General features: G+C 38.4%; 3 protein-coding genes across 12 annotated transcripts; 1 reads left to right on the top strand and 2 right to left on the bottom strand.

The window, feature by feature from the left end:
* The first annotated feature begins 850 nt into the window (after positions 1-850).
* Positions 851-5,307, top strand: Dp (transcription factor Dp). Of its 2 annotated transcripts, none has more exons than XM_076772747.1 (11): positions 851-1,251; positions 1,997-2,115; positions 2,203-2,269; positions 2,455-2,552; positions 2,905-3,089; positions 3,327-3,489; positions 3,567-3,928; positions 4,020-4,102; positions 4,178-4,261; positions 4,364-4,634; positions 4,770-5,307. In XM_076772747.1, exons 1-10 carry the CDS (start codon positions 1,203-1,205, stop codon positions 4,594-4,596), a joined length of 1,443 nt encoding a protein of 480 aa, XP_076628862.1. In that variant the 5' UTR covers positions 851-1,202; the 3' UTR covers positions 4,597-4,634; positions 4,770-5,307. The 2 variants fall into 2 exon arrangements, with proteins under 2 accessions (XP_076628862.1, XP_076628861.1); XM_076772746.1 differs by having other exon boundaries at positions 852-1,251; positions 4,364-4,630; positions 4,770-5,305.
* Positions 5,308-5,541: 234 nt separating this feature from the next.
* On the bottom strand, positions 5,542-6,319 carry LOC143345527 (COP9 signalosome complex subunit 9). The gene is made up of 3 exons (XM_076772748.1): positions 6,122-6,319; positions 5,901-5,970; positions 5,542-5,830 (listed from the first exon to the last, which is right to left on the bottom strand). The coding sequence occupies exons 1-3, from the start codon at positions 6,188-6,190 to the stop codon at positions 5,793-5,795; spliced, it is 177 nt and encodes a 58-aa protein (XP_076628863.1). The 5' UTR covers positions 6,191-6,319; the 3' UTR covers positions 5,542-5,792.
* A 386-nt stretch (positions 6,320-6,705) lies between these two features.
* Rno (PHD finger protein rhinoceros) lies at positions 6,706-24,885 on the bottom strand. Of its 9 annotated transcripts, none has more exons than XM_076772203.1 (13): positions 24,599-24,885; positions 23,659-24,536; positions 22,949-22,998; positions 22,355-22,869; positions 21,626-21,782; positions 21,359-21,511; positions 20,837-21,124; positions 20,537-20,710; positions 20,124-20,296; positions 19,901-20,024; positions 12,512-19,824; positions 12,096-12,322; positions 6,706-10,511 (listed from the first exon to the last, which is right to left on the bottom strand). In XM_076772203.1, the coding sequence occupies exons 4-11, from the start codon at positions 22,810-22,812 to the stop codon at positions 12,667-12,669; spliced, it is 8,685 nt and encodes a 2,894-aa protein (XP_076628318.1). In that variant the 5' UTR covers positions 22,813-22,869; positions 22,949-22,998; positions 23,659-24,536; positions 24,599-24,885; the 3' UTR covers positions 6,706-10,511; positions 12,096-12,322; positions 12,512-12,666. The 9 variants fall into 9 exon arrangements, with proteins under 9 accessions (XP_076628318.1, XP_076628320.1, XP_076628316.1 ...); XM_076772205.1 differs by lacking the exon at positions 23,659-24,536 and having other exon boundaries at positions 6,706-10,170; positions 10,260-10,511; XM_076772201.1 differs by having other exon boundaries at positions 23,659-24,885.
* Between the last annotated feature and the right edge of the window lie 1,073 nt (positions 24,886-25,958).

The following is a 25,958-nucleotide window of genomic DNA, read 5'->3' as shown; positions in this document are numbered from 1 at the left end:
TTCAATTCTCTTTCCCCTATTTTATATCATTATTTTAATGAATAAAATGTTATTAATTCTTCTTCATGATATCAACATTGTAATATTATTCATTTAAATAATAGTGTAAAAGTTCGATCAATTTTTGTTATATTTATGCATGTACTCTATGGTATGTATAGTTTCGCAAAATACCAATGCATTATTTAATTATAATATGAAACGCAAATAATAATTTTAAAAGTCTTACGAATTTAACAAATTGGTTTGTTAATTAACATACATAATGTAATTTTATGCACATTATATTTTTTAACTAAAGTGAGGAAATATTTGTTTATAATTAAATAAATTAAGAACGATTATATTCGTTCAAAATCTACAATTGAGATTCTTTAGGAACAATGAATGCCGTACTATTTAACACCATGACAAAATCACTATAAGTTCACAAAAATTTTGATTCTGACGATGCATGCAAAGAACAGTTATGTTCTCTATTAATGATTATGAAAAATCACGAATTACTATGAAAAATCACCGTGATTGGAAATGAACGTGAACGAATTACTGTGATTCACAAATAACAGTTCTAGCCATCACTCGTTATATTCTATCTATACATTGTTACATCTATGGATTAAATCGCCAATTACGATCTGTTGAAGATTTTGCTCCGTTTACTATACGCTGGCTTTTAAAAGGAAGCTGCCTATTGGACAGAAACCAGCAAATGGTTGTTTTCAGTTTTCAAAGAATTGTCCCGAAAATTATGTTCAGCGTTTTGTAGCTCTAGAGATGGGTTTTTCTCGTAGAGATTACTGTGCCCATAAACGTGGAACAGGAGGGGCCACGTGACTGAGAAGGCAACCAATCAGCTGTTTAACTTTGTCGTGCCGCCAAGCTCGTCTCTATTCCGTACTGTGCACGCGGAAGCTAGAAATTTGTGCGATACTTTTGCAAAGAGACGAACGTTCTGTTAAAATGGTTGATTTAATATAATAAAGAAACGGCTGATTTTTACTTTTGTGCGTGAATTAAGACGTTCTTTCATCTGTATATTGTCGAATTCTGATCTCAAATGGTTCTATATCATAGTCGCCATTTTGGTGATAGACTGAGCCAAGATTAGCGAGTGTACCTATGATCTTTTTATTTTCACTCGGCATTCGGTCGATCGTCGTGATCGTCAGTGACGCCGGGACGGAATTCTAACCTCGAGGATGACGCAACAAAACAAAACGATGAACTTTCTCATACATGACGCGAACGGTGAGTATGCCGAGTGCGCGCCAATTATCAGGCATGCCTCACTTCGATGATAATGCCTCGATTTCCTCTCATTTTCATTAAGACCGTTTATTTTCGCTGCTGCTGCTCTTCTTCCGAATTCATACTCGTATTTCTACTATTTTCTGTTCGATTCTTGTCAATTACGAGCCTCTGTTGACTTTTTTTTCTTCATATTCGTATTGGTTTCGTACCGCGCTTCTTGCAATATTTCTGAATTGTATTCAGCAAACTATGTTTATACTTTCCTTTTTACTGTTAGACAAGTAAAGCCAAGTCATTCCTCTATTTCAGTTTGTGCAGAATAAGTATATTTCTGCTCCATTTGATTGTTCATTCGAAGGGGACACTTTATTTCCTAATGCTTTTGATCAAACATGAAGATCCTATTCAATTTTATTATTTAATTCGTTTGAAACTACAACAGTTTAGAAAATCAACTTACCTAGTGTATTAATATTTGATATGTACTTCCAATGACATTATATAAAAGGCAGTTTATATCATTGTTTTATAATGTTTCATATGATGATAATGTAACCTATAGAATGTATTCCATGTTATAATGGTTTTATAAATCATTCTTTATTGGACTTTAATTATTTGAAATATCTTCTTTTTGAAGTTGATTAAATTTTATAGAAATATTAAAAATATTTTTTTCTTTTTCAATATTACATTTGTTTAAAATATTGAAGCAATAAACAAAGAATTGTAATTATTTTAGGTCATCCACAAGTGATAAAAGTAGTACAGAGTACTGCCAATAAAGCATTGGGTGGTCTTGTCAGTACAACAAATGCAGGTAGCCTTAAGGTCTTTAAGACTCCGAGCCAAGAATCTCAGGTATAATATTTTAATAATTTTAAGAATTAGAGGTAAGTTTACTATATTTCAAGATTATAACTAATATAATACCTGTGTCTGTTTTAGGTTTTGTCATCAAACGCACAAGTTCTTAGAACTATTAGTCTACAAAGTCCTTCAACTCCCGGCCAAAGTGAGTAATATTCAAAGTTATTATTTTTATTTCAAGTGTTTTGTGTTAAGTGCCTTTCTTATAAAATAATTTAAAAAATGCAAAATTTCAAATTTGTACTTTTTGGCAAAGATATAATTTCCCTGATTCTTATCTTTGTATTTAAAGATAAAAAATGATAAAGTAATTTGTTATGTTTATTCTAGGATTGGTTACAATACCATTGCAGAATACAAAATTGGCGACTACTAAGGCTGGTGAACCTGTACTGACCAAGACTATACAGTTGACATCCGCGCAAATGGTATGTTTTAACGATTTACTTTTAATCCTACCGGTATTACGAGTAAAAATATATTCTCTGACAAACGAAGTTGATAACTTACATAAAATAAAATTTAACGAGCATAAATATAGGTATATCCTTAAATGTTAACAGCTATCGACATAGTTGATTTTCGGCCATAGGTTGGTACTGACGGCCGTCAACTATAACTAACGCTCATACCGAATGGGTTAATGGATATTTCATAAATAAATTATTCATTTAAAAAATTGACCAATATTTTAAGAAGTTTAATAATTCGGTTTTGAGTCGAAGATTTCAAGAATTTTGGAATAAATGCATTAATTATCCTGATTTCTTATTTGAATAGAGCGATATAAAACAGGCAATAGTATCTCAGCAGCAACAACAGCAGCAACAGCAACAACAACAACAACAGTCCGCTAATCAACAACTTGTAAAAGATGCGAGCGGAAAAACGTATATCAGTCCAATATTGGATCACAGTGGTTCGAGAAAAAGACAAGATGTCGAGGGAGGCGACTTTGTACCAGAGTAATAACGCATTACCTTTATGCATATATTGAATGTCTTCTGTTTTAATTTAATCAGACTTTTCTTTCTGGTTTGCTGATATAATTTTCAATATTTTCTTTAGATTTCAAGTTGTATATGCATATGCAAAATTTTAGCGCAAATACATATATTTGATATTTTAATTTTAAGTTAATCGTATATAATTTACATTATTTTCATTAATAAGCTTGCATATTCTGTTTCATCCATTTGTAGTAAACGAAGAAAAACAGAAAAAGTAGGCAAAGGTTTACGACATTTTTCAATGAAAGTTTGCGAGAAAGTTAAGAAAAAGGGAACGACGTCATACAACGAGGTTGCAGACGAACTTGTTGGAGAATTTACTAATCCTGCTCATATAAACTCCTTAACAGATCAGGTATAATTTGTTCCACTTTTTTAAACAATGAAGCTACAAACTAAAAACGAATTAAATTTATTCGTCCATTTTTGTAGCAATATGATCAGAAAAATATTAGAAGACGTGTTTACGATGCTTTGAACGTCTTAATGGCAATGAATATTATTTCAAAAGAAAAGAAGGAAATCAGGTGGCTAGGTTTACCAACTAATTCTTTGCAAGAATGTTTAGCGCTTGAGAAAGATAAAAAGAAGAAAATCGAGAGGATTAAAGCGAAAACGCAACAATTACATCAATTGATTCTCTCGCATATCTCTTTCAAAAACCTGGTGGAACGTAATCGTGCCAATGAAAGTCTGCGTGGTCCCCCAAAACCAAATTCTGCCATACAGCTGCCATTCCTGATTGTGAATACTAGCAAAAAGACTGTCATAGATTGCAGCATTTCGAATGACAAGTATGGTTTGCCTTTGATGAGACCAATATACCTTTATCGGTATAATTATATTTTTTTAGTTAATAATAATATTGCATTACGTTTGTTGCAGAACTGAGTACCTGTTCAATTTTAACGATAAGTTCGAAATTCACGACGATATTGAAGTTCTGAAACAAATGGGTTTAGCTTTCGGTAAACGATTTACTTGTTATTTTCTATTGTATTCACTCTACTAGTTAATTAATGAAAAATAATTATTTTTGCTAGGTCTAGAAAAAGGAGAATGTAACGAGGAAAATTTGCGAAAGGCTAAGTTGATGGTTCCAAAATCGTTGGAAAAATATGTGGAGCGTATGTATCGTTTTTGAAGCGTCTAAAAAATCATTACACATTTAGTAGTTTGTTCAGCGTAATGTTGAATGTTATCTTTTTAATATTATAATTTATTCTTAGAACTGGCAACTGGCGATTTGGAGAAATTCATCCCAGTAACCATTCCTGGACCAAGTACTTCAATGGAAGACCTGGATATAAAATTGGAAGGTTCTCGACCACCTTCCTCTTCTCATACTTCACTCTCAGAGGATGTTCTATCGCCACCCTCGCAGTATTATTCCGAGGAAGAAGACGAGGAGGAAGAGAGCGATCAGGATGACCAAGCAGATAGCGATCTCGAAGTTAACTAGCACTCCGAACGATTTTCTCGGGGCTGGACTCAGAGTTGGTATACATTTATGAAAATTATTTAAAAATATTTTAGACTTTCATTGGGGTAAAATTCTGTAATTTTTGCGTTAACATCGCAACAAAGAATGATAATATACGTACGTTCGAATATCACGATAATTTTATTTTTCAGGATATTCGTCACTGGTAGCAGCGTATTCGATATGGTCGTCATCGATATCGCTCTCAAGAACGTCATTTTCGTACGTAGTCAAGATGCGCACGAATAATGGTAATCGAGAATGTCTTGGAACCTCGTTGCCACCGTTAATAAAAGTCTGTTAATGTGAAATGAAGGTGATCAAAAGGTGAATTAATTGTCGATTGGGGCCAAGGAGAAAAACAAAACACAAGAAACAAATCGCGCAGAAATAAAACTTAAACAGCTTCAGAATGTCTCGTCTGGAAAAAAAAAGACCTTCGATGCATGACGATCGACAGGATCCATGATTATGCGGCGCGACTGAAACCGGGGTGCTATTTTAATTGTGCATCATCTTAACAGGTTTATATGATTAGCATCTATGTATTGTAAATTATAATCTTTACAATGATATCGATATTAATGTGTACGAGACATTATGACCAGTACTCATTTTCTTATGGCACGTTTATAATTAATATCGCCCGAGCTAACGTACCAAGATAATTGGTATTTTGAACACGGGTACACGTCTGATTCAATTTCGAACTAAAAATAATAAATTGTAATAATGTTAATGTTCTGTGTGTATCAATTTTTCTTCCTTTATACGTTTTATTTGCTTTTTATTTAATAATGGCTTTCACTTGTTTTAGGTTCAAATTGTAATTAATTGAAACTTTTTATTTCTAAGCACACAATATTATGAGGTATTATTATCTTAATTTCAATTTTTTTATGAATATTTATGAAAATACATAAATATGATATACATTACGTATATTATATTAATTCAAAGTTTATTGTTACACCCAATCGTTTCAAATAAAACATGGATCAATTTTATACCAATAAATTAGATCTGATTATACTTAATACTTGCGTATATTATGAAATGTATTGAATATTTGCAAAATACAATTAATTAATTTTACATCCATAATAAGTAGGTTTTAAATAAATTAGTCTATGTTCGTTCATAGCCCTAGCGGTAGTGCAAAATTGATCAAAATTTTAATCAAGATCATCTTCATCAAACAAATCATCAAAATCTGCAAAAGTAAAAAATTAATTCTCATTTGTTCATATAATGTTATAATTTAACGATAAATAATCAAATACCATTAAAAAAGTCTGAGTGTACTGCTTTCTCGCTAGTAGTAAGATCAACTAATAAACGACTGCCTCCAACCTAAAATAGGTTTTCTCATTAGTTCATTAAATACGCAATATTATCGATGTGTAATTAAAATCAAACAAATGTCAACTGATATCACAGCAGAAATTAATTAGTGCACAATCATTTTAATACAAACATAACCTTGTTAAAGTAATATGAATACCTCCTCTAATTCAATGTAGGATCCTGCGCCCTCGGGAAACATTTCATCCGCCACTAGACTAGGCTTCATCTTGTCTCAAATTTTAATTAAACAAATACTTTTTAAACGTTAAATGGTATTATTTGTTTTGACAGGATAACCGTGTACCGATAAATTACAAATGCTATATGAACTAGTATGAAGTAAGCATGGTTCTAGAATGTGAAATATTTCGTTAGCACCCTCTGGTGGATAATGATATAAAATACTACGATTGCAAACAAATAACCGCGCTTTTCAAAAAGAAAATATTTTTTCCGAATAATTTTCGATTCATTGCAATGATTTTCATTTTACAAGTAAATAATAAATATTCAATATTCTTATAATTCTTTTTAAAGGTTCCTTTTTATATTTCTTTGTTTCTATAAATGAATTTTTAATATGATGTAACATTAGTCCATAAATTTCTGAAAAAATAAATAAACAAAAAATAATGAAAATTTCGTACAAATCAATAGTTGAGATTTCTTTTCTTACTATCTACGCTTTTTATCGGAGGGTTGAAGAATATATCGAACGTAATGCAATTTAACAATTTTCGTTTTTTTTTTTTTTAAAAAACTGTAATTATTATTAATCGTAATAATATGATTATTGACAATGACGCGGCTATGTGCACATTAAAACACCTTAATCCGTATCTTACAAGACCAGCTTTTTCTTTTACATTATATACAGTAGCTAAATATTGTATTATTTCACTTTGCAATATAATAAAACTATTTATATATTTATATATTTATATATGTGTCTCACGTATGTGTCTGGGTCGTCGTAAGCGTCCGCATTTATGATACATGTGGACACGTACAACGATTATGAGAAATTCATCGTTATCGGGTTTTCTATGCTTAGCGTAAGTAAGAAACGATTCGAAATAAAATGATTCCGCTTGGCTCTCTTCACTTCTTTTTCTCTGTACAACACAATAATAGGCTCCGCTTATCGCCGGCGAGATTTTTTTTCTCCGGCTTCCAGGACGCACAACGTCATTCCTCCTCTCAGAATTCAGGATTCTAACTACTAATGTATATATTAACATCTTTTTCAATCCTAGAACCAGTCATCTCGATTCCAAAAACGATTAAAATCACGATCTGCTTTTTGCTTTGCAATTTAATATTATTATTTACAAATTCGTAAAAATGATCGTTTCATTGCCGAGTCCGTACACCTGGTTAATTGTAGATTGCTAGTCAAATCAATGATATAAATAACAAAAAAGTACACATATCAAAACGTTGAAACATAATCGTTGTAAAGTGATACAATTACGTACTGGTTCGACGATAGTTTCGAAGTTTACTATAGCCAGAACAGTTTTTTTTTTTACAAATTATTAAATATTTCATGATGAAATTTATTATATTCTATAAGTAAAGATGTTCTTGAGCTAAAAGTAACACAATTTTAAACGTTTCTGCAATTTTTAAAATAACATCGGTGAGCAAGAGAACATTATATAGAAAATTGAGGTATTTGTAGCATATTGCACCATTGTTTCTTACACAAATTTTTTAGTTTATAAATACGTTCTCGTTAAATTTTGATCTTTTTATATAGGAAATATTATCAAAATTTACCACTGTAACTCGAAATTGATATTGTCGCGAACAAAAACATTTAAAAAAATCTAGAAAATATTTCGAGCCGTTTCCATGAATTACAATTCCATTAATTGTACAAGATTTCGTTAAACAAAATCCCTTGTAAAATTGATAAATAGTAAGTATTTTCATAAAAATGATAGTTGCAAGATACGTTAAAATTAAATTTTGTTAAAAAAAAAATTATCTTTCGTTACATTCATTTATACGGATATTTATATCAAAAGTATTACAATCTCGTACGTCCAATACAATATCGTATGAAATACGATACGTTAAAGATATCGAATCGTCGACATTGATCGTCAATGATCTAAAATAGTTAACAAACAACAAAGGCTAAAAGAAAACGTAAAGAATTTATCGTACTGTTAGCTCAAGAATTTTTCGTATCTTAGATACGACAGTGGGACACATGTTGTAAATATATAAAAAAAAAAGAACATTAAAAGATAGGGGGCAACAAACACACAAAAGTATTGCAGATACCAACATTTTTTGAGGAAGGCGTCAGAAACCCTTCGTGGATGTAGCGTGATATGCTCGATTTTCGCTACGATTTTTAGCGTTCGATAACTCCAACTCGACTTTGAAAGTTTGATGATGGAAACGGGAATTCCTTGGTGTAATAAAGAAAAAAGAAAAAGAAAAAAGAAAAAAAAAAAGAGGAAAACAACAACAATAAGTACGCAATAACAGACGTAACGAAATTTACTGACTGGATCTAGGATGAATGTACACCGGTCCGCGCAGAGAAATTCCGAAACCCCGGATTCCAAGCGAAGAAGTTACGTTTCGTTCGTCGCACAGCGTAGAAGGAAGCGGAAGTTTACGTTTTCTCCGCGAAACGTGGGTTCTTTCTCTGTTACTAGCGTTACGGCGGAGCTCCAAATGAGGACAAATCTTTCATAATTAGTTAAATATCCTCTCATATAGTCCTTTTAAATAACAAATGTCCATCGAGCGTCTCTCCGCAATTACGCAGCCGTCCTCGAGGGGAATCGAATTGTATTTCGACGCGACTCGCCGGGATGAGATTAACGGATCGTCACAAAGTAAACCCGTAAAAACTCGGAAGAGCGAACTATGTATATTCTCTATATTATTGTATAAAAAAATGTACTTGCTTTATAAAACTTATTTACACTAAATAAGAATAAATTATTAACATTGTATTCGATATAAAATATACTTGAAAAAAAAAAAAAAAAAGAAAACAGAACAGGATGTTCCGACGTACTATATAATATCAAATGAACTTGTAAAAACAATGATGAATGCGTGCGTTAAACAGTTCTTACGAATTTGCTTTGATCAAACGATGAACGCGATACGCTATGCGTGTATATGTATATATATATATATCTCTACGGGCAACTGCGTAATTTTGGGCAACTATCGGGACAGGCTATACGATTGTTTACTTGATTCTTTACTTGAATGAAAAAGGCTGCTAGGCAGCTGGATTGTCCTCGAGACGATAATTAATTACATTTTCTTCGGATTTCTTCGCCCGAAGTACACGTTCGCTCTGCCGTCTTGTTTATGCTAATTTCTCTCTACGTAAAAATGTCGAACGACGGCCCCGTTTAGGGTATTTTTTTGGGGGGGAGGGAAACACTCGAGCGATCCAGCGATTGGGGGTTACCGAACATTTCTGCGCGGCCCAGGATTGCCTGGAAGATCGGACCGCGTGGTAAAACACAGCCATCACGTAAGCTTCGCACTGATTACAAAAGTTCTCTCTTTCACGCGTTCGTTCTCTCAGTCTCCCATTCTCTCATCCGCTTCACTCTCTTGTCTCATCCACTTAAACTAAATACAATCGTAAATTACAAGTATGTACAATTAACTAGTTCTTACTGCGAAGGTAGTTTACGAGGCCGTGTACGAAGTTGTCTCAAGAATTCTCCACGCCTAACGTGTCATTTTAATCGTTTATTTTCTCTTTCCTCTCACGCGTATACATGCACACCCGCACACACGCAAGACGCAGCAAGCACGCGCGCATTCTCTTTAAAAAAAATTTTACAAACAAGACAAATGAAGTGAATTTTTACAACGCCAGGCTGATGAATTCGTGGCAGATTCACTGGAAATCTTCGTCAACAGCCTCGATCGGTTCTTCGTCTGTTCTTTTCGCAAGGAAAAACATAGACATTTCGTCGTCATCGCCGCGAAATGGCACGCCCGTTTCATCTCGAGTATTTGTTAAGAATAAAACCGGATTCCTCGAGGAGCATAGGTTCTTCGTTAACGTCGGATAATGTCCGTTTGAAGCGAGTCGAAAACGAGTATACATCATAGAAGTTGCTATCACCTTGTTCTTCTCATCGAAATGAGCGTTTGTTTCGCGTTTCTGTCGCCGTGAGAAGGTGAAGTCTACATAAAAGTCGTTCGCTAATAATACAAAAGAAAAATAATGATTTTTGACGTGTACGACGATAAAAAACAAAAAACAAAAAGAATAAAAAATTTGTAGATATTACCAATAGCGTAGTACAAATAGTTCTTTCGTTACGATTTCATGCGAACTTGCACAAAATCATAAAAGATAACGTATCAAAAGATGTCCATATATTGTAGGTTTTAGCGGGCATCGTTCACAAAATTTATATTCTTCGACATATCGATTGTTATCCATTTTAAGATTTCGTATTTTAAGATTTTATACTTTCGATCCATCGATTTCTTGCGGTACGCGTTTTTCTGGATTTTGCAAGTACGTAAAACTGAATTATCTGTAACGTGAAGAAATAGTTATTAGAGGCTTATGGGTACCCGAAGTCGCTAGTATTTGAAGATCGTGACGGGACTTCGAAAATTTCATGCCACGTATGTACGTATGTTGTTCGAGTACTTGAAGCTCGATTCATCGTGTATACTTTTGAAAATTATTATTATCACTGAATAATACAATTCAACGGTCACAGTCCTTTTTTACAAACTTATGCAGTTAGAACAGACACGTAAATACAAAATGAACCGACATACATTGTTCCTCCGCCATTCGTAGGACTTGTTGCAGATTCCCTTTGAGGGTGGCTAGTAGTACAATTAAAATTGTGTATTGTCTAATGCAAAAATACGATTTACTAAATTTCGATTTGTATGTAAATCATTGATAAAAATGATAAATAATAATGGGCCAAGGAGAGATCCCTATGGCATTTAAACCACTGAAACATATGGCCCCTAAAGCCTACAGAGTACAGTTTTTTAAGTAGATTGGAGTAATTAACCGAGTCGAAGGCCTTGCGAAAATCAGTGAAAATAATATCTACCTGTAACTTCGAACCTAAACTAGAAGATACATGTTTGGTAAACAGTACCAAGTTCATTACACTAGATCTATTGCGCATGAATTCAGTATGGCTTGGTTTTTTGGTAATAATATTCCCAAAAAGATTCGGAAGAAAGCTATCGATACAGTATGATAATTACAGATGGTATGATAATTTTCAAAATCAATTTGTAAGTAGGGGTCACTAAACTGGTTTTCCAGCAGAAAGGAAAGCATCCTGATTTAAAAGATCTATTAAGAATAATCTAATATAATATATAGAGAAAATACAGTCTATCGCAAAGAAATGTTCACAACAACTGGAACAACAATTATTGCGAAAAAAATGCAAAGGAATTATGTTTCTTTAATTTAAATGTAAAGTAAAATAATGTATTATTCGTGTAATTTATAACTTAAAGTTCGAAAGTGAATTTTAGAATGAAACTTAACCACTCTGTCTGATAATGTAAAATTACAAATTGAGCTTCAAGTATCTGTGCATATGAATTCGTTGACCAAAGTATTCGACCATTTATAATTAAAAATTTAATGAATTTTATGAAAATCGAATGTATGTAGCAGTTACGAAACATTAACTGCAAATGAAATTTACAAAAAAAAATAAAAAATGAATATATTATCTGGATCACCACTTTTGGCCTTAATTAAATGTAACACAAATAATTATACAAGTTCCTGGTATTTAGAGAAGAAATCAAATGTCAGATTTTGTATAGTGAACCAAACACAATAAAGGAAAATTAGTCGTACATTTAGCAGTATTTTAACTGCGTAATTATAAACGACACAAATGTATTAACGTTGAATCAAAATAAACTAGTCTAGCTAGGCGAACGTTCAAAAGTGAAATAATTTATGTTGGAATATTTGTTTGCCCTTTCTATACATGTTATATTTACAGCTGATATTTTGTAACTCTTACATACATCGTCAAATTTTACTTTCAAGTTTTTTCAAAGCCTGATAGTTGCGTTCTATCGCTAGTGATAATATCTTAGAATCTTCAAGCATAACTTACATATTCTGTTCATTACAATTTTGTTTCTATAATCATTCGAATACTTTCGTAATACACTGTTTTACTTCCGTGGCAAGAAGCTTTTGGAATTCCGACTCAATTCCAATCAAAATACCCGACACTAGTTGACCGGACGTTGTCGAGTACCCACACACCCCTAACTATTTCCTGTCTCAAGATATTGGGCCTTTTTACGCGATCAATTTCTTGCCCAAGTACTGGATTATCTGTAAAGTAGAAACGATAATTATCGATGATTTTCATTGTCACAATCTTAATTCTTAAAAAAAAAAAAAAAAAACATGATCGTTCAGTTTTTTCCTCGCTAAACCCAACAATATGATTCATATAGACATCTCGTAAGAGCAAATAATTTTTTGTTTAAATGTTATTTCTTTGTAAAAATCAAACTGTACCTTGCGGAACGCTTTTCCACCTTATCACGGCAACGCGTTTTCACGGCTAGCAACCGGCAAACGTATATTGTAACGACTCCATTTCGATCGACCGTAAAAATATCGTTACGAGCACCGTGTCCTCTGCTCCATTACTCCACGAGTATCATTAATTATCACCTAACTTGGCATCCCTGCGGTATACTTGTCGCGGCAGGACACGCGGTGGAGTCTCTTTGCACGGAATTTCTATTGCTCTCCTCCTCTTCCTCCTCCTCCTCCTCTTCCCTGGAGGACTCTTCCTCCTGATTCTTAACCGGTGGGTTCCTCGTCTCCTCGTTCGTCGTTTCGGAACTCCGAGATTTCTCCGTTGTTAGAACAGTCTCCGCACCGTGGACCGGCGAGCCCTTTAGTTCGTAGCCCTCCTGGCACCGTGTTAATTTTAACCTGATCGGCGTGACCTTAGCCGAACGAACATTCCTAGGAGCGCTGCCGCCAGTGTCGGGGTCGGTAGGCTGCTTCTCCTCGATGGTGGCGACCACTGCCGGGTAAACGGTTTCGTCCTTGACCGGTTCGGGCGGCGGTGGTCCGACTCTGCTGTCGGTCGGATGGCGTTCCTCTTTCTCCTCCTCCTCCTCGTCCGTGACCAAGATCGGTAGCTCGTCCGGTGAATCGTTCCCTTTGCCTAATCTGATGATTAATTTCGGCGGGGCGGCTCCACCCTCGAGGATACGCACTCTGGCCTCCTTTCTGCTCGACTGCCGTTTCTTCCGTTTACCGTTCTTATCCTTTTTGCTCTTCGCCCGGAGTTTCTCGTCGTTGTCGAAACCAGCCATGATCATGCGTCTGAACTTCATGCTCTCCCTACGCAACTCCTCTATGCTTGGCGTGCTACTAGGGATGCTGCTCAGCCGTTTCTTAGGCGGTCTGATCCTGGTTCTGTCGTCTTGGCCGCTCTCCTGACCACCCATTATGCTGTTACCGATCTTGATTTTCAGCTTCGGCGGACCGCTGTTCGTCGTGGTGGTCGATGTCGTCGTCGTCGATCTACCGCCGCTGCTCTGCCTGCCTCTTCGACGGTCGGTGTTCCCGATCGTGGCGTTGCTGCTGGAACTAGCACCGTTGGTAGCACTGCCTCGCCGCCTCTCTCCAGTTCCCTCCTCCTCGTTCGCGTCTAGGAACCCGGCTGGTCTTTCTTTTCTCCTCTTTTTCTCCATGTTCGCGTCCACGACCGCCTTGTAGTCTTCTCTGGTGGGTATGCTGGTCATCGATGCGACCGCCTTCGGTATCGTGATCACGGTGCGATTTATCGGTGGCATGATAATCGGCGCTGACGTAGCCAAATTTCCGGACCCCGGTTCATCCATGTTCATGTCCTGAGAACAATACTGTCTGAGTAGCTCTTTCTTTCGCATTCGTCTGAGATTCGAGGTGCCGGACGCGACGGAAGCACTGGTGGCAGCCGGGGCAATGATCACAGGCGCTTGTTGAGCGAGCGGCGGCACCGACGAAGCCGGAACGTAATTCGCGTCCAAAAACGGACCTTTGATCTTGACCTTCAGCTGATTTCTCGAATCCGTTAACGAGACCTTGTTAGCGTCAACGAAGCCAGAGGACGAGGCGTCGATGCTCGCGTCGAAGCTCGGCTTCGAGCAGTCTTCCTGTCCCTGTTTCCCTATCAACGCGGACCTCAGTTCCTTCTCCAGATCTTCCTCGATATCCGGAAGAGTAGGATCGCTCGCCGAGACGCTGGTAAACGTACCCAAGAAATGATTCTCGTAGGTCTGACCGTGCAACGTGGAAGAACTTGAAGCGTCGAGGGTGGAATTGTACGTCCTCATGTCGACGGGGCCAGGGATAAGTGGTAGGACGGTATCGAAGCTTTGCCCGGCATTCGACTCGCTCTCCACGATGGTAGAATCATCGTGACCCGGGGAGCAAGAGAGTCTCCTGTCTTCCAGATACTTTCTCGCGCCTCCAGGACTGGAGAGTCTCGACTGAACGTTCTCCGAAGCCACGGCCGCGGGATCTCTCCTCTCGACGGCCGCGGCCGCAGCGTCCGTCGACTTTTTCCGTTCCCTCATGGTGCGTAGATCGGCGATGTTCGCTTCGCTGGTCGAATCTTCGTCGGAATCAAAATCGTACACCGTTCCGACCAGCTTGTTTTGGATAGAGTCGTCATGTTGGCCGACAGCCGTACCAGAGACCAACGATAGTCCCGCGTTCTGTCCGCTTCTACCGCGCCCTCTGCCTCGTCCGCGACCACGCCCCCTATAACCGGAGTGCTGTGCTGAATTTTTGGCCCCTCTGCCGCGGCCACGTGCCCCAGGTACAGTCTTCTGAGACTCTTGCCTCGGCGACTTCCCAGGCGACTTTCCTTGCAGCGACGTCACCCGGGCGGAGGTCCTGGTAGGCTTGGAAGGCGATTTCTTTCCGGAGTGTTGGGTTTTGCTATCGGTTATAACTTCCTGAAGGTTCTCGACGATCGGATCGTTAACGTGACTATCCGGCGCGACCGTGTTCAAGAAGTTCATGGGTAAGGACGGCGAGTCGGTGACTTGCGTTTGCGATTGTTGCTGCGCCCGGTCGATCGTATCGACGGGTGGTACGACGACCTGCGGCGGTGGCGGAGGAGGTGGCGGCGGCGGTGTAGCTATTTTAGTGGGTGATACCATAGCCGCGGTGAGCGCCATATTGTGCGAGGAAGACGTGAACGCCGCGGTGCACGGTGAGGCTTGCAGGTTCATCGAATCGTCGAGCGGCTTCACGTGTGGCAACAGCGATTGCGTTGCTGGAAAAGCTGCCCCGAACGCGGGCGGAAAAAGCGCCGGTCCTGGCGAGGGGTACGGCAACGGAGCTGCGCAAGATTGAGGCGGAAACAAAGACACCGGACCGGTACCGTAACTCGCGTCCGTATAATACGTCGGTTCCATCGAACACGGTGGAAACGAAATGCTCGGAACGTTCTTGTACGGTGGAATGGAATGATCATCCGCGGAAGAAGCGGAAGTGATCGACGAAGATGTGGATCTACGGGACGGGAGAACTTGACTTTCCGCCCACCTGGTGTCTGGCCGACCGTTTACGTCGTTGTACGGAGAATTTTGATCGTATTCCTGCTGCCTGACAACATCGTCGTCTTTATCGAGCACTCTGTCCATCATTTCAGCTGCTTGGTCGTCCTCCGAAGCCGGCAATCCGATCAGATGCCTGTTCACCATTTCCATAGGGTTCTCCTCGGGGAGCTGCTGATCGAGAATCGTCCTTTCGTGCGATTCTTGCTGACCGTGGAGCAGCGTGTGCGGTTGCTGCAGAAGATACTGTTCCTGCAGACTCGCCGCCGCCGCGTTTAGATGGGAACGCGCGAGAGATTCGTTTTCCTGAACAGTCTCATTGGGAAACTGATGGTTGCCGTATCGATGATTCTGCGTCTCCATTAAAGCATTCAAGTGTTGCACGTCGCTGGGTTCGAAACTGTTGATGCTCGGCGGTACCCATCTCTCGTCGGTCTCAGCGCGGTCCAGCTTCGATCGTTCCACCAGGCTGACCTTGTTCGCCTCGCGATCCTCTTCGTAGACCGTGTATCTATCGTTACTGCTCGTATAACAAGTTTTCCTCTTCTCCTCGATTGTGTCTTTACAGCTACCAGAACGGACTTCGTTGATAGCTACCTCCTCGACAGGCATCTCAACGTTGTTCTTCGCGTCCAATATTAGTTTCGTAGGCTCGAGGATCTTCGTCTCCTTCTCTAGTTGCTGATTATGTTGTTGTAGATGTTGCTGTTGCTGCAACTGTTGTTGCTCGAAAGCAACCTTCTCTACCGGTAGTTCTTCCTTCTTTATTTCGCCATCTACAGGTACTGTCTCTAACTCAAACTGACTAGAATTTGATTTCTTCGAGAGCTCCATACGCAATTTCTCGACGAGATGCAGGGTTTCTCTCGCGCTGTCCTCCTTCGAGTCCTCTTTGAACCACAACTCGTTATTGAAAGAGAAACTCAACGGGGCGGCGCGCTCTTCTGGATCTCTCGATATACCGAATCCGTCTTCGTTCACCATTTCTTCCGTAAGCATATCCTGATCGAAATCGAACAATTCCGACACGCTTGGATCCTTGCCATGCTGCGGCGAGAAGATAGATCGATTCGAGGACTTCCGTCTCTTCTGATGCTCCTTTTCCGAATTGTCAACTTTCTCCACGACCGACTTGACGGCATCTTGCTCGATGATTTCTTTCTGAAAATTCTCCTCCGCGGGCACATTAATTTCCATACTTTGCGTATCGATGGTGTTTTCTAGGCTTCTATCGGTTTTCTTCTTTTCAAATGCAGTCTTTTCCAGTTGCGGCACCTCGGTAACATCTGTCTTTATCAACTCTTCCTCCAATTGCTCTTCCGCCTTCGGTTTCTCGATAGCCGTGTCATCCTCGTTGTTAACATAGATTTTGCGATCTTCGTTCTTTATACTTTCGGTCGCCTGTTGAATTTCTTCTACAGGCTCTTTCTCCTCCTTCTCTTCTTCGTAAACAGACTTCTCTAATTTCACATCCGAATTCTTATTCTTGGACATCTTATCCAGGTGTTCACGTTTTTCCAAAAGTTTGTCCAAACCTCTCGACGATTTCTTCGGGCTATCTCTCTCTGCTCTGCGTTGTTTCATCTCCTCTTCCAAAATGTTGATTGCATCTTTACCCACAAGTTTCTTAACTTTCTTTTCGTCGTTCTTCGAGGAACTCTCCGTGCATTCGTTGCTCTTCTCTAGGTTAATAACTTTCACTTCGTCTTTCCTACTTTCTTCTTCGTCCTTTTTCTCGGTCTCCTTGACAGACTGTTTCTCGTTCAACCGTTTCTCTGGCTTCTTGATCGTTTCTTTCTTTTCATCCTTCGCAACAGATTCGTTCGGTTTTCGTTTTCTACCCTCAGACTTGTTCTTGTTATCCTCTTTTCTAGGTATGGATTGTTGTTGTTTGGTAGCTTGACTCGACTTTTTGGTAGGTCTGGTCCCAGAAACACCTCTCGACCCATCATAATCTCCAGACCCAACGAGCAAATCCTCATTAGTCTCCGTTCCTGCTGTTGGTTGTTGCTTTTTGTTGTCTCTTTGATCCTGCTTCTTGACAGTTGCCTCCTGCTGTTGCTGTTGTTGTTTTTGTTGTTGCTGTTGCTGCTGCTGATCTTTGGAGGTTCTACGAGGTTCCTCTCTCTCAGAAGGCGGCTGAAACTCTGGTCCCCGCCGCCCGTCGGAAGTTTTAAGCTTCTTCTCAGGCAGCTTCTTGAGTTTCCGCCCTGAGATTGGTTTCCTGTCTGCTTCGCGTTCTGGTGACGTTTTATTAGAATGTTGCTTCCTATTCATAGTGATGGCAGTAATTGTCGCAGTTGTAGTTTTAGTTTTTATTCTGTTACCAGCTTCACTCTCGGAAGAAGTAGTGGAAGCAGAAGCGTCTTTAAGCTCGTTCGAGAGCCTCCTACGTCTTGGACTCTCGGAATCGCTGCTACTTCCTGTAGAACTACTACAACTGTTACTACTACTGTTACTATCGCTGTTACTCGAGAGCACCGACTTTCGCTCGCTCGGTTTCCTAGGTCTTCTAGAACGATTGTCCTTCGAGAGAACTTCTTCCTTCCTGATCGAGGATTCTTCCTTCTTCGCAACTAATTCTTCTTTACCGGAAGAAACGTCTTTTCGAGACGACGAGGAGGAAGAGGAGGAACAAGACGAAGAAGAGGACGAAGAGGATGAAGAATAGCACGAAGACGATGACGACGGGGAGGAAGTTTCTTCCTTCCTTGAAGAAATTTCTTCTTTTCTAGAAGAATCTTCCTTCCTGGGTTCCTTTCTTTTACCACTCTCCGGAGATTCCTTTTTCAACCGCCCATCAAAAGTTTCTTGTTCGATTTGTTGTGGAGGTTTAGTGCCCATACCGCTTTTTATATGTTCCGCAGCTTTTTTCGCAGCCTGCCTTTGCGGCACGTACGCTAAGATCTCCGTTCCATCTCCGAATTCTTTATCAAAATCATACACATCGTTATTTTTCGTCTCCTTCGACGGTTTGTTTTCTCTCTGTTTCTTGCTAGGACTTTTGTCTTTTGATTGCTTCGAAGAACATTTAGGAAGTTCCTCCACGGGAGACTTGATTGCTTCTGGCGTAGATTCGGGTACTGAATTGTCTTTCTTGGTTTGTTGCGTACGTTGCATAATTTCCGATGCTTTTTTCGCAGCCTGTCTTTGCGGTACAATTAACGCGGATGGTATATACTCTTTCTTTTTAGCGCCCCCTTTACTTTGATTCTCTTTATTTTTCGTTCCTGTATTGTGATACGTTGATTCTGTATGCCTGGAATCTTTACCGAAACCCTTTTGCGAATTTTTCGACAAATTCGCCGCGGAAAATTCCTTGACGGCTGCTTTCGTAATCAGCACTGCTGAATGAGACGCGTGTTCCTGAGAATCGGAGTCGGTGTCTGAATAAATGGCAGACGCAACAACGTGTTTCGTCGCTCCAGCACTAAGCGGAAGCAATTCGTCGCTTTCGCTGCCAGAAGCGCTTCCTAACTCTTTCTCCATGTGCTGAAGCGTGTGCGATCTACTGTTCACGAGCTTCTCGTTTTCACTTTTTTCTTTAAGCGTTGCGTGCAACTTATCTACTTGTTGAGCAGTCTTTTTAATTTTTCTACGCGACAACTTTGTTTTCGACGAAACGTTCGTTTCCTCTTCTGTGCTTGATTCACTCTCTAGTTTCAAATTCTTCGACTTTTCCGATATTTTCGTCTTCGTCGCGTCTGTTTCGCTGCTACTGATAGACGATAAATCACTACCATAGAGGTTCTTTCTTCGGACGGAGCCGTTGAAGTACAATTTTTTACTAGAGGCACCATTAAAGTCTTGTTGCTGCTGCTGTTGCGGTTGTTGTTGTTGTTGCTGCTGTTGCGTCTTTTTCTCGTCGCTGGTCGACGAATCAATACCAGCGATTCTAGCAACGATTGTGTCAAAGTCGTGTGTGTGATCCTCTGAGTCGGGATGAGAATACAGTCGATCGTAGATCGATGGTCCGTGATTGGCTTCCATTACAGCTGCGGCCGCAGCTGGCGATAAGGGTGGACCGGACATTACCAAGGCTTGCTTATGAAAGGTTTGTTCTCGTAATCTGAGGAAAGATCGACAGAGTTTTTCCCTTCTGCCGACCATGTAACACAGATTTCTAACCCTCTCCAAATCTTGGCGTAGTTGAACGAACGTCCTCATTTTTTCAAGATCCGCAGCTTGTCCCTGATTACGCGATCCGCTACCCGAAAGTTCTCCACAACGTGGGGCCAGCAGCGGCTTGTTATGGCCAGCCTATGAAATCGAACATTATTTTAAATTTTAACATCTATAAAATAGTGTATATGTTATTCTTTTAAACATTACTTACTCTTCTTTTAAGTTTCCAATAATTATAAATGTAGATGATGCCTTCAGGATCTACGTCTAACTGCTGTGAAGCAATATCCTTCAAACTCACATGTTTGTCAAATTCTGCTTCGATTTCTTGCAATCTAATAATGAAAATAATATTTTCCCTCATTAATATAGAGTACAGAAAAAATACAGAATAAATAGCGAAAAATGTAGAAAACAAAAATGAATATGCGTACTTCGCAGCACGAGCTTGATTTTTCTCCTCGGAAGTCATATCTTTCCTCTTGCGTCTTCTGGATTCTGCATCTTCAGAGTCTGAGCCTGCCTTGTCAGCCCCGCTTCCTATACTGCCTCCTGCGCCTTGAACTTTATCTTTTGTATTTGTTCTACTATGTTTCTGGCAGTAGGACTGTAAATTGAATTTTTACATTTTCTTTCTAAAAAAATTTCCAAAAACAATAGGTTTCATATTTAAATTATATGATTTTCTTTATGTACAGTCTAGCATCTTTTCAATTTGTTTCAATATTATTATCTACAGAATTGAAAGAATACATTCTAAAATATGTTATTTTCTCCTTTTTGCTTATACTGACATTGTTAAAACATTTAATTTGTTTCAATAATGCTTTAAACAAGTTCAAAATACCCTTAGTTTTACTCCATCGTCGGCCATTTCATCTTCGATGATTGCCTTCATTTCCAAGCCATACTTGAAGGCACACGTCACGTGATAAGCCGTCTTACATGTCTTTATACTGCACTGGATGCAAGCACCGACCCTTTCTCGGCACAATACACATATCAGGGCCCATCGACTTTGCTATAATTAAAGTGTTATTATGGAAATTTTAATACATATTGTTTATATCTCTAATTTTATGTAGTAAAAAACTTGTATCGATTTTTTTAAAAGTTTATATTTGTATATTAGTATTAGTGCATGTACCGGAATGCTGGATATTTTAGTAATAGGTTCCATTCTTTCGACACATCCAATGCTAACTTCCGGGATCCACAAAGCACAAGACACATGAGCCCACTTTTGACCACTGCGAGTACACTTCATAGCACCACCTTTGTTAGGACACAGAACACAATCTGGTCGTTGACTTAAAGAACAAGTTCTGCATAGCCAGGAACCATCTGGTATCGAAGTAATTCCATAACACGCTTGATGCACGCATATGTTGCAGCAATCGCAAAATACCATTTCATTTCCCTCCTCAGAGTCAGGCTAATGAAAAATTTTTTTTCTTGGATTATGTAGAAATACACAATATTTAAAAATTCTTATTCTTACAAATATTTACATTCACAAAAATAAGATCAATCTAGTTATGTAAAGATCACTTCATTATAAAAACATTCGTATCCAAACCAATTTATAATAAATACCAGTTGCAATATAATACTCTTTTCTTATAACTTGATTGATTCTAATTCATGAAAGTATTAGGAAAACACTTACAGATCTACAGACGTCACAGATTACATTCTCATCATACTCGATACCTAGACCTTCCTCATTTTTTACAATAGTTTGTATTCTTTCCCAACAACGAACTTCCAGTTCTTCTATTACACGTTCCAGTTGTGATTCCGTGATTGGCAACTGACCAGACTAAAATGTAATTGTTTAACATTAAATTATACTGATTTAACTTGACATCAATTATTTTATTTAGCTCTATTAGAAAATTGTTTGAAAATTTAAGCTATTGAACTTCTAATGTACCTGTGCACGTTCGCCATTTAAAACATCCAACCAAGCAATATCAGTATCATCAAGATCATAAGCACAAGCTTTCTCTGCCCGTGCCGGTGTTGTGCTTAAATGATGGTCTTCCGGACTGAAGTAATCATCGCGAGATATCCTTACGAATTTCTTAGGTCTATGGAAGTATCATTATAAAAGAAAATAATTAGAACTAGCCAACAAATAAACTGGAGCAACATCTTTCATCCATTTATATATTATCTACAGTAATTTTTAACGAATTTAATAGATTAATAAAGATTGAGAAATACAAATAACGATTTCAAAAAACTTATATTACTTATATTTATACTTTATAATTTTCTGTTAAAATATGTACCCGCTTTTTTGTATGCATTTTTGACACAATACTAGTGCTCATTTCTAAGTTATGAATAGTATATTTAAAATGATTGTTAATTTTTTTAAATTCTCAAATTACGGATATATACATATTGAAATGTACATGCATATCCATGTAGTATTTCATAATAATATAAACAAACTTTAATTCCACTACTGACCTAGTTTTTATAACACTGTAATTATTGAATCATTATTAATGCCAATGCATTTCTGTAATATACAATTGAGATTCCATTAACTCTTACTAATGAAAAAATTTATTTAAGACTTCTAAAACCAAAATTTTAAGTACGTTTCGTTTAAACCTATTTTAAAGAAAATTAAATTTGATAAGAAACTTACAGTTTGAATTCACTGTGCTGTTTAACGGGTGCTGCCTGCGTAATAGTGACTGTTGGTTCAGGAAGGGAATCTGGGTTGACAGGTACTTGAACACCTCTCTCCCATTCTTGCTTCCACTGATCAGTAATAACCCAATATTCATTGGGACTTAGTGGCTCACTGTCAGGTAATTTCATTGCGCTGATCAAATCCTTACGAAACAATTCTGCAGGAGCCTCAGCAGAGGAGCGATTGTATATACTAGAGATTTTGATGTCACTAAGAGGTCTGGGGGTCCAGGATGCCCCTCCTTGACTGGACGACGCCATCGTCTCCTCCTCTTCTGAGGGCCCCATGGTAGCTGCCAGCGACGACGAACCCGTCGCTGGACCCAGCCTACATTTGCGCCTTTTGATTGCGCCTGGGCAAGACGCCAAATCATTGTCGTTTCTGTTTATGCGTTTGCCTCGCTGTGCCATTCTACTATACCAAGTGAGCTAGCAGTACGTGGCACGTGCAGGTGAGCCGTGCACACCCTAAAAGATTTTATTGTTTTCAATTAAGTAAATAATAAAAGGAAATTAAAAAAAAAAAAACATGTATTTAACTACTCACTACATAGTCGTCCATGTATTTATTATCTAGAAAGCGGATTCCTCTCGGAGCTGTAACAAGAAAGATAAGGTTACAATTTTGTCCACTCCAAAACAAGATACAACATAGTTTGAAGTTTATTCAAACAAATAATAACTTTGTCTCTGCACTACAAGTGATTCACTGTACAAAATTGATTGTTTTTTTATATATAAAGAACTACTTGTGGAATATTATATTAATTTAATAAAAATATTACATGAAATTAAGCATCCATGCTGTATGGTATTTGGAACACATTGAAATCGAAATGATAACAATAAATAAAAATTAATAATTGTTCGCAAGAAAACAATTGGAAAACAACAGATGTAAACATTAAATATGATGTATAACCATAGCAGGAACATATAACACTAACTGCATAGAAAAAAAAACAGGTGGAATGCAACAATTCGGTCGTGTTTTCCATGATGCGTACTGTACCAAATCATAGAACTGAATGCAAATACTATTACACAGAAATAAAATATTAAATATACATAGCAATTGGTATTACACAGTAATCACAAGCGTAGGACACAAAGCATTTCTTCGCAAGATAGATTTACAAAGGTAGCACTCGAGGTAAGAAATATTCAGTAGCACAAATTCACAAATCTGATAAGTACTAGAACACTAAAAACTTTGTATAAGGATTCTAACGACGGAAAAGACGTTTGAGAGCATACAAATCGGACAAAAGGGTTGATGGTATAGACCGATTGTATTGCAGGGGGTCTGCGGCCGTTGATCCTCGATGGCCGCCGCGGAGAGGTTATAAATGGGGCAGTCCAGCAGGAAGAGTTATAATTCAAATGAAATCGTTTATCCGTAACGTTATAAGGCCCTGAGTAGTTGAAAAAACACAAGGATCTTCGAGAAACTGGTCGCCGTGGCGGGTGGCATGTAAACATTGCGACGGAGTTACTCCGCGGCGACGCTCGAGCGGCGCCGAGGCTCGACCGTGAAGGATCGCCGTAAGACTTTCGATGACTCGACACGTGGAAGTCGAGACTCGCGGTCGAGAATAGACGTCTAGAAGAAGATCGGGCGGAGAGTCGAAAATGCTCACGGGTCCATTGGGCTGGTGGTGCTCCTGCTGGCCGACAACATTGACAATACAGATGGCGACAGGTTCGACTCGCACACGAATCTCGACACGCACGTATACACATCTGAACGCACACGTATGTGGATTCGAACGCACATGCACACGAGTGTAAGTAAATACGCACACGCGACGTGAATACACAGATACGCACGAACGTGAATACACACGCACACGACGTGGATACGAACACGCGAGCACAAGTTCGACACGCACACGCAAACATGAACACGCACGCGCGCGCAAGAGAGAGCAAGAACGAAAGAGAGAGACAAAGATAGAGATGGTCGGAAGGCAGTAAATGCCTTATTATTGATCTATCGACGGAGAGGGTGATTTCGCGCGCGATGATGCACGTGACGAATAATAGCCGGTACGTCTGATCCGTAAGGATCGAATTATTCTTCGATCGGTAACTCCGAGATGGCAGTAGTCCGAGTACGCCTCTGTCACGGCAGCCTAACCAAGATGTCCTCATTAGCAATTCGAGTCGCAGCCGCGACTAGCTCGGTTTTACTCACTTCGTGGGCCGAGGGCTCCTGCCGAGCTCGCTCGACGCCCTCAAATAGCCTCCGTAAGGACACCCGATAGCTTTCTTCCTCGCGCGGTGCACCGAATCGATATTATATTTACATTAATGTGGATACTGCTGTTTGGCGCCATCATGCCTAAAAAAATAACTGTCTGAGCGCGAGTCACGTGACCCCGCGAGAACACGGCAAGATCTCACGATTGCTCACGATCGCTCTCATCTGCGGGCCACGAGAGGCTCTGGAAACAAAGCAGAATAGAAACCTCTGGCAGCTCCACTGCGAGCATACTTATAATTAACATATTCCTTCGTAACTAAATCGTTTTCATCGAGAATTAATGAGAGTAATATAAAAATCTCTTGATATGGATGAATTACATTTGTAGTTACAGGTATTGTAGATAATGTATTACGAATATGTATACTGTTTATAATGCTTAACTTTTTTGTATGTTCTTCATATTCGACGCCAAAATCGAAAAACGCAATAAAGAAAAAGCAGTAACAATTTTTTGGCAAATTTAGTATTCGAACGCGTAATTTATTTCTAGAGAATGTAGCACTATGTAATAAGTTACTAGCGATACCTAGAATTTTCGTTCAAAAATAACATGATTGCGAGATAACCATAAAGGAACTAAAAGGTATGAACGAACTTCGATATTGTGATATTTATGTTTAACTTATAATTTTTGTCAAGAGTAAAATGTATCAAACAGTTATATACATTGAAAATAAGAAATGCTATTCCTCTAATGTAATACATACTGTTTGTCAAATGAAGTTGACTAATGCGATTCAAATTGGTTCTAATAAAAACATTTCTGTGAAACATGAGAATTGTTGTTTTTGAAAATGATATAATAATTGTTAATCTTCTTATCAGAAAAATACAATTTATGCAACTTTTTTTAATACTAATACTTTATACTAGTTATATCTGTTACAATCGAATCGTGAACGTAGTAAACGTATGTATTCAGTGGAAGTGTACTTCTTATTTAATAATTCTTATCGTTAGGATGGAATGTCATTAACCAAAGCGGGCAAAATTTTGTTCTAATAACATAAAATGTAAGAGATCAACGTATAGCGATTTATTTACGACGTTTATTTTGGATATATACGAAACGTAACAGAGACCATTGGTTTTTTAAACCGTTTGTCGAATCTTGTTATGTTTTCATTCCTAGTAAAGAAGAACTAAGGTACACAAAACCACGTGATTGAGAATCCATGTCATTGGTTCGCTGCATCTCCAATTAAGAATGAAAATATGATTTGATATGCGGTTAAAAACTAATGATCTGAATTAGGTTTGGATTATATTTTGAAGAAACACAAAGAGA

This window comes from Colletes latitarsis, chromosome 9, assembly GCF_051014445.1.
Source record: "Colletes latitarsis isolate SP2378_abdomen chromosome 9, iyColLati1, whole genome shotgun sequence".
NCBI classification, from domain to species: Eukaryota; Metazoa; Arthropoda; class Insecta; order Hymenoptera; family Colletidae; genus Colletes; species Colletes latitarsis.
This window is presented reverse-complemented; position numbering and strand designations above follow the sequence as displayed.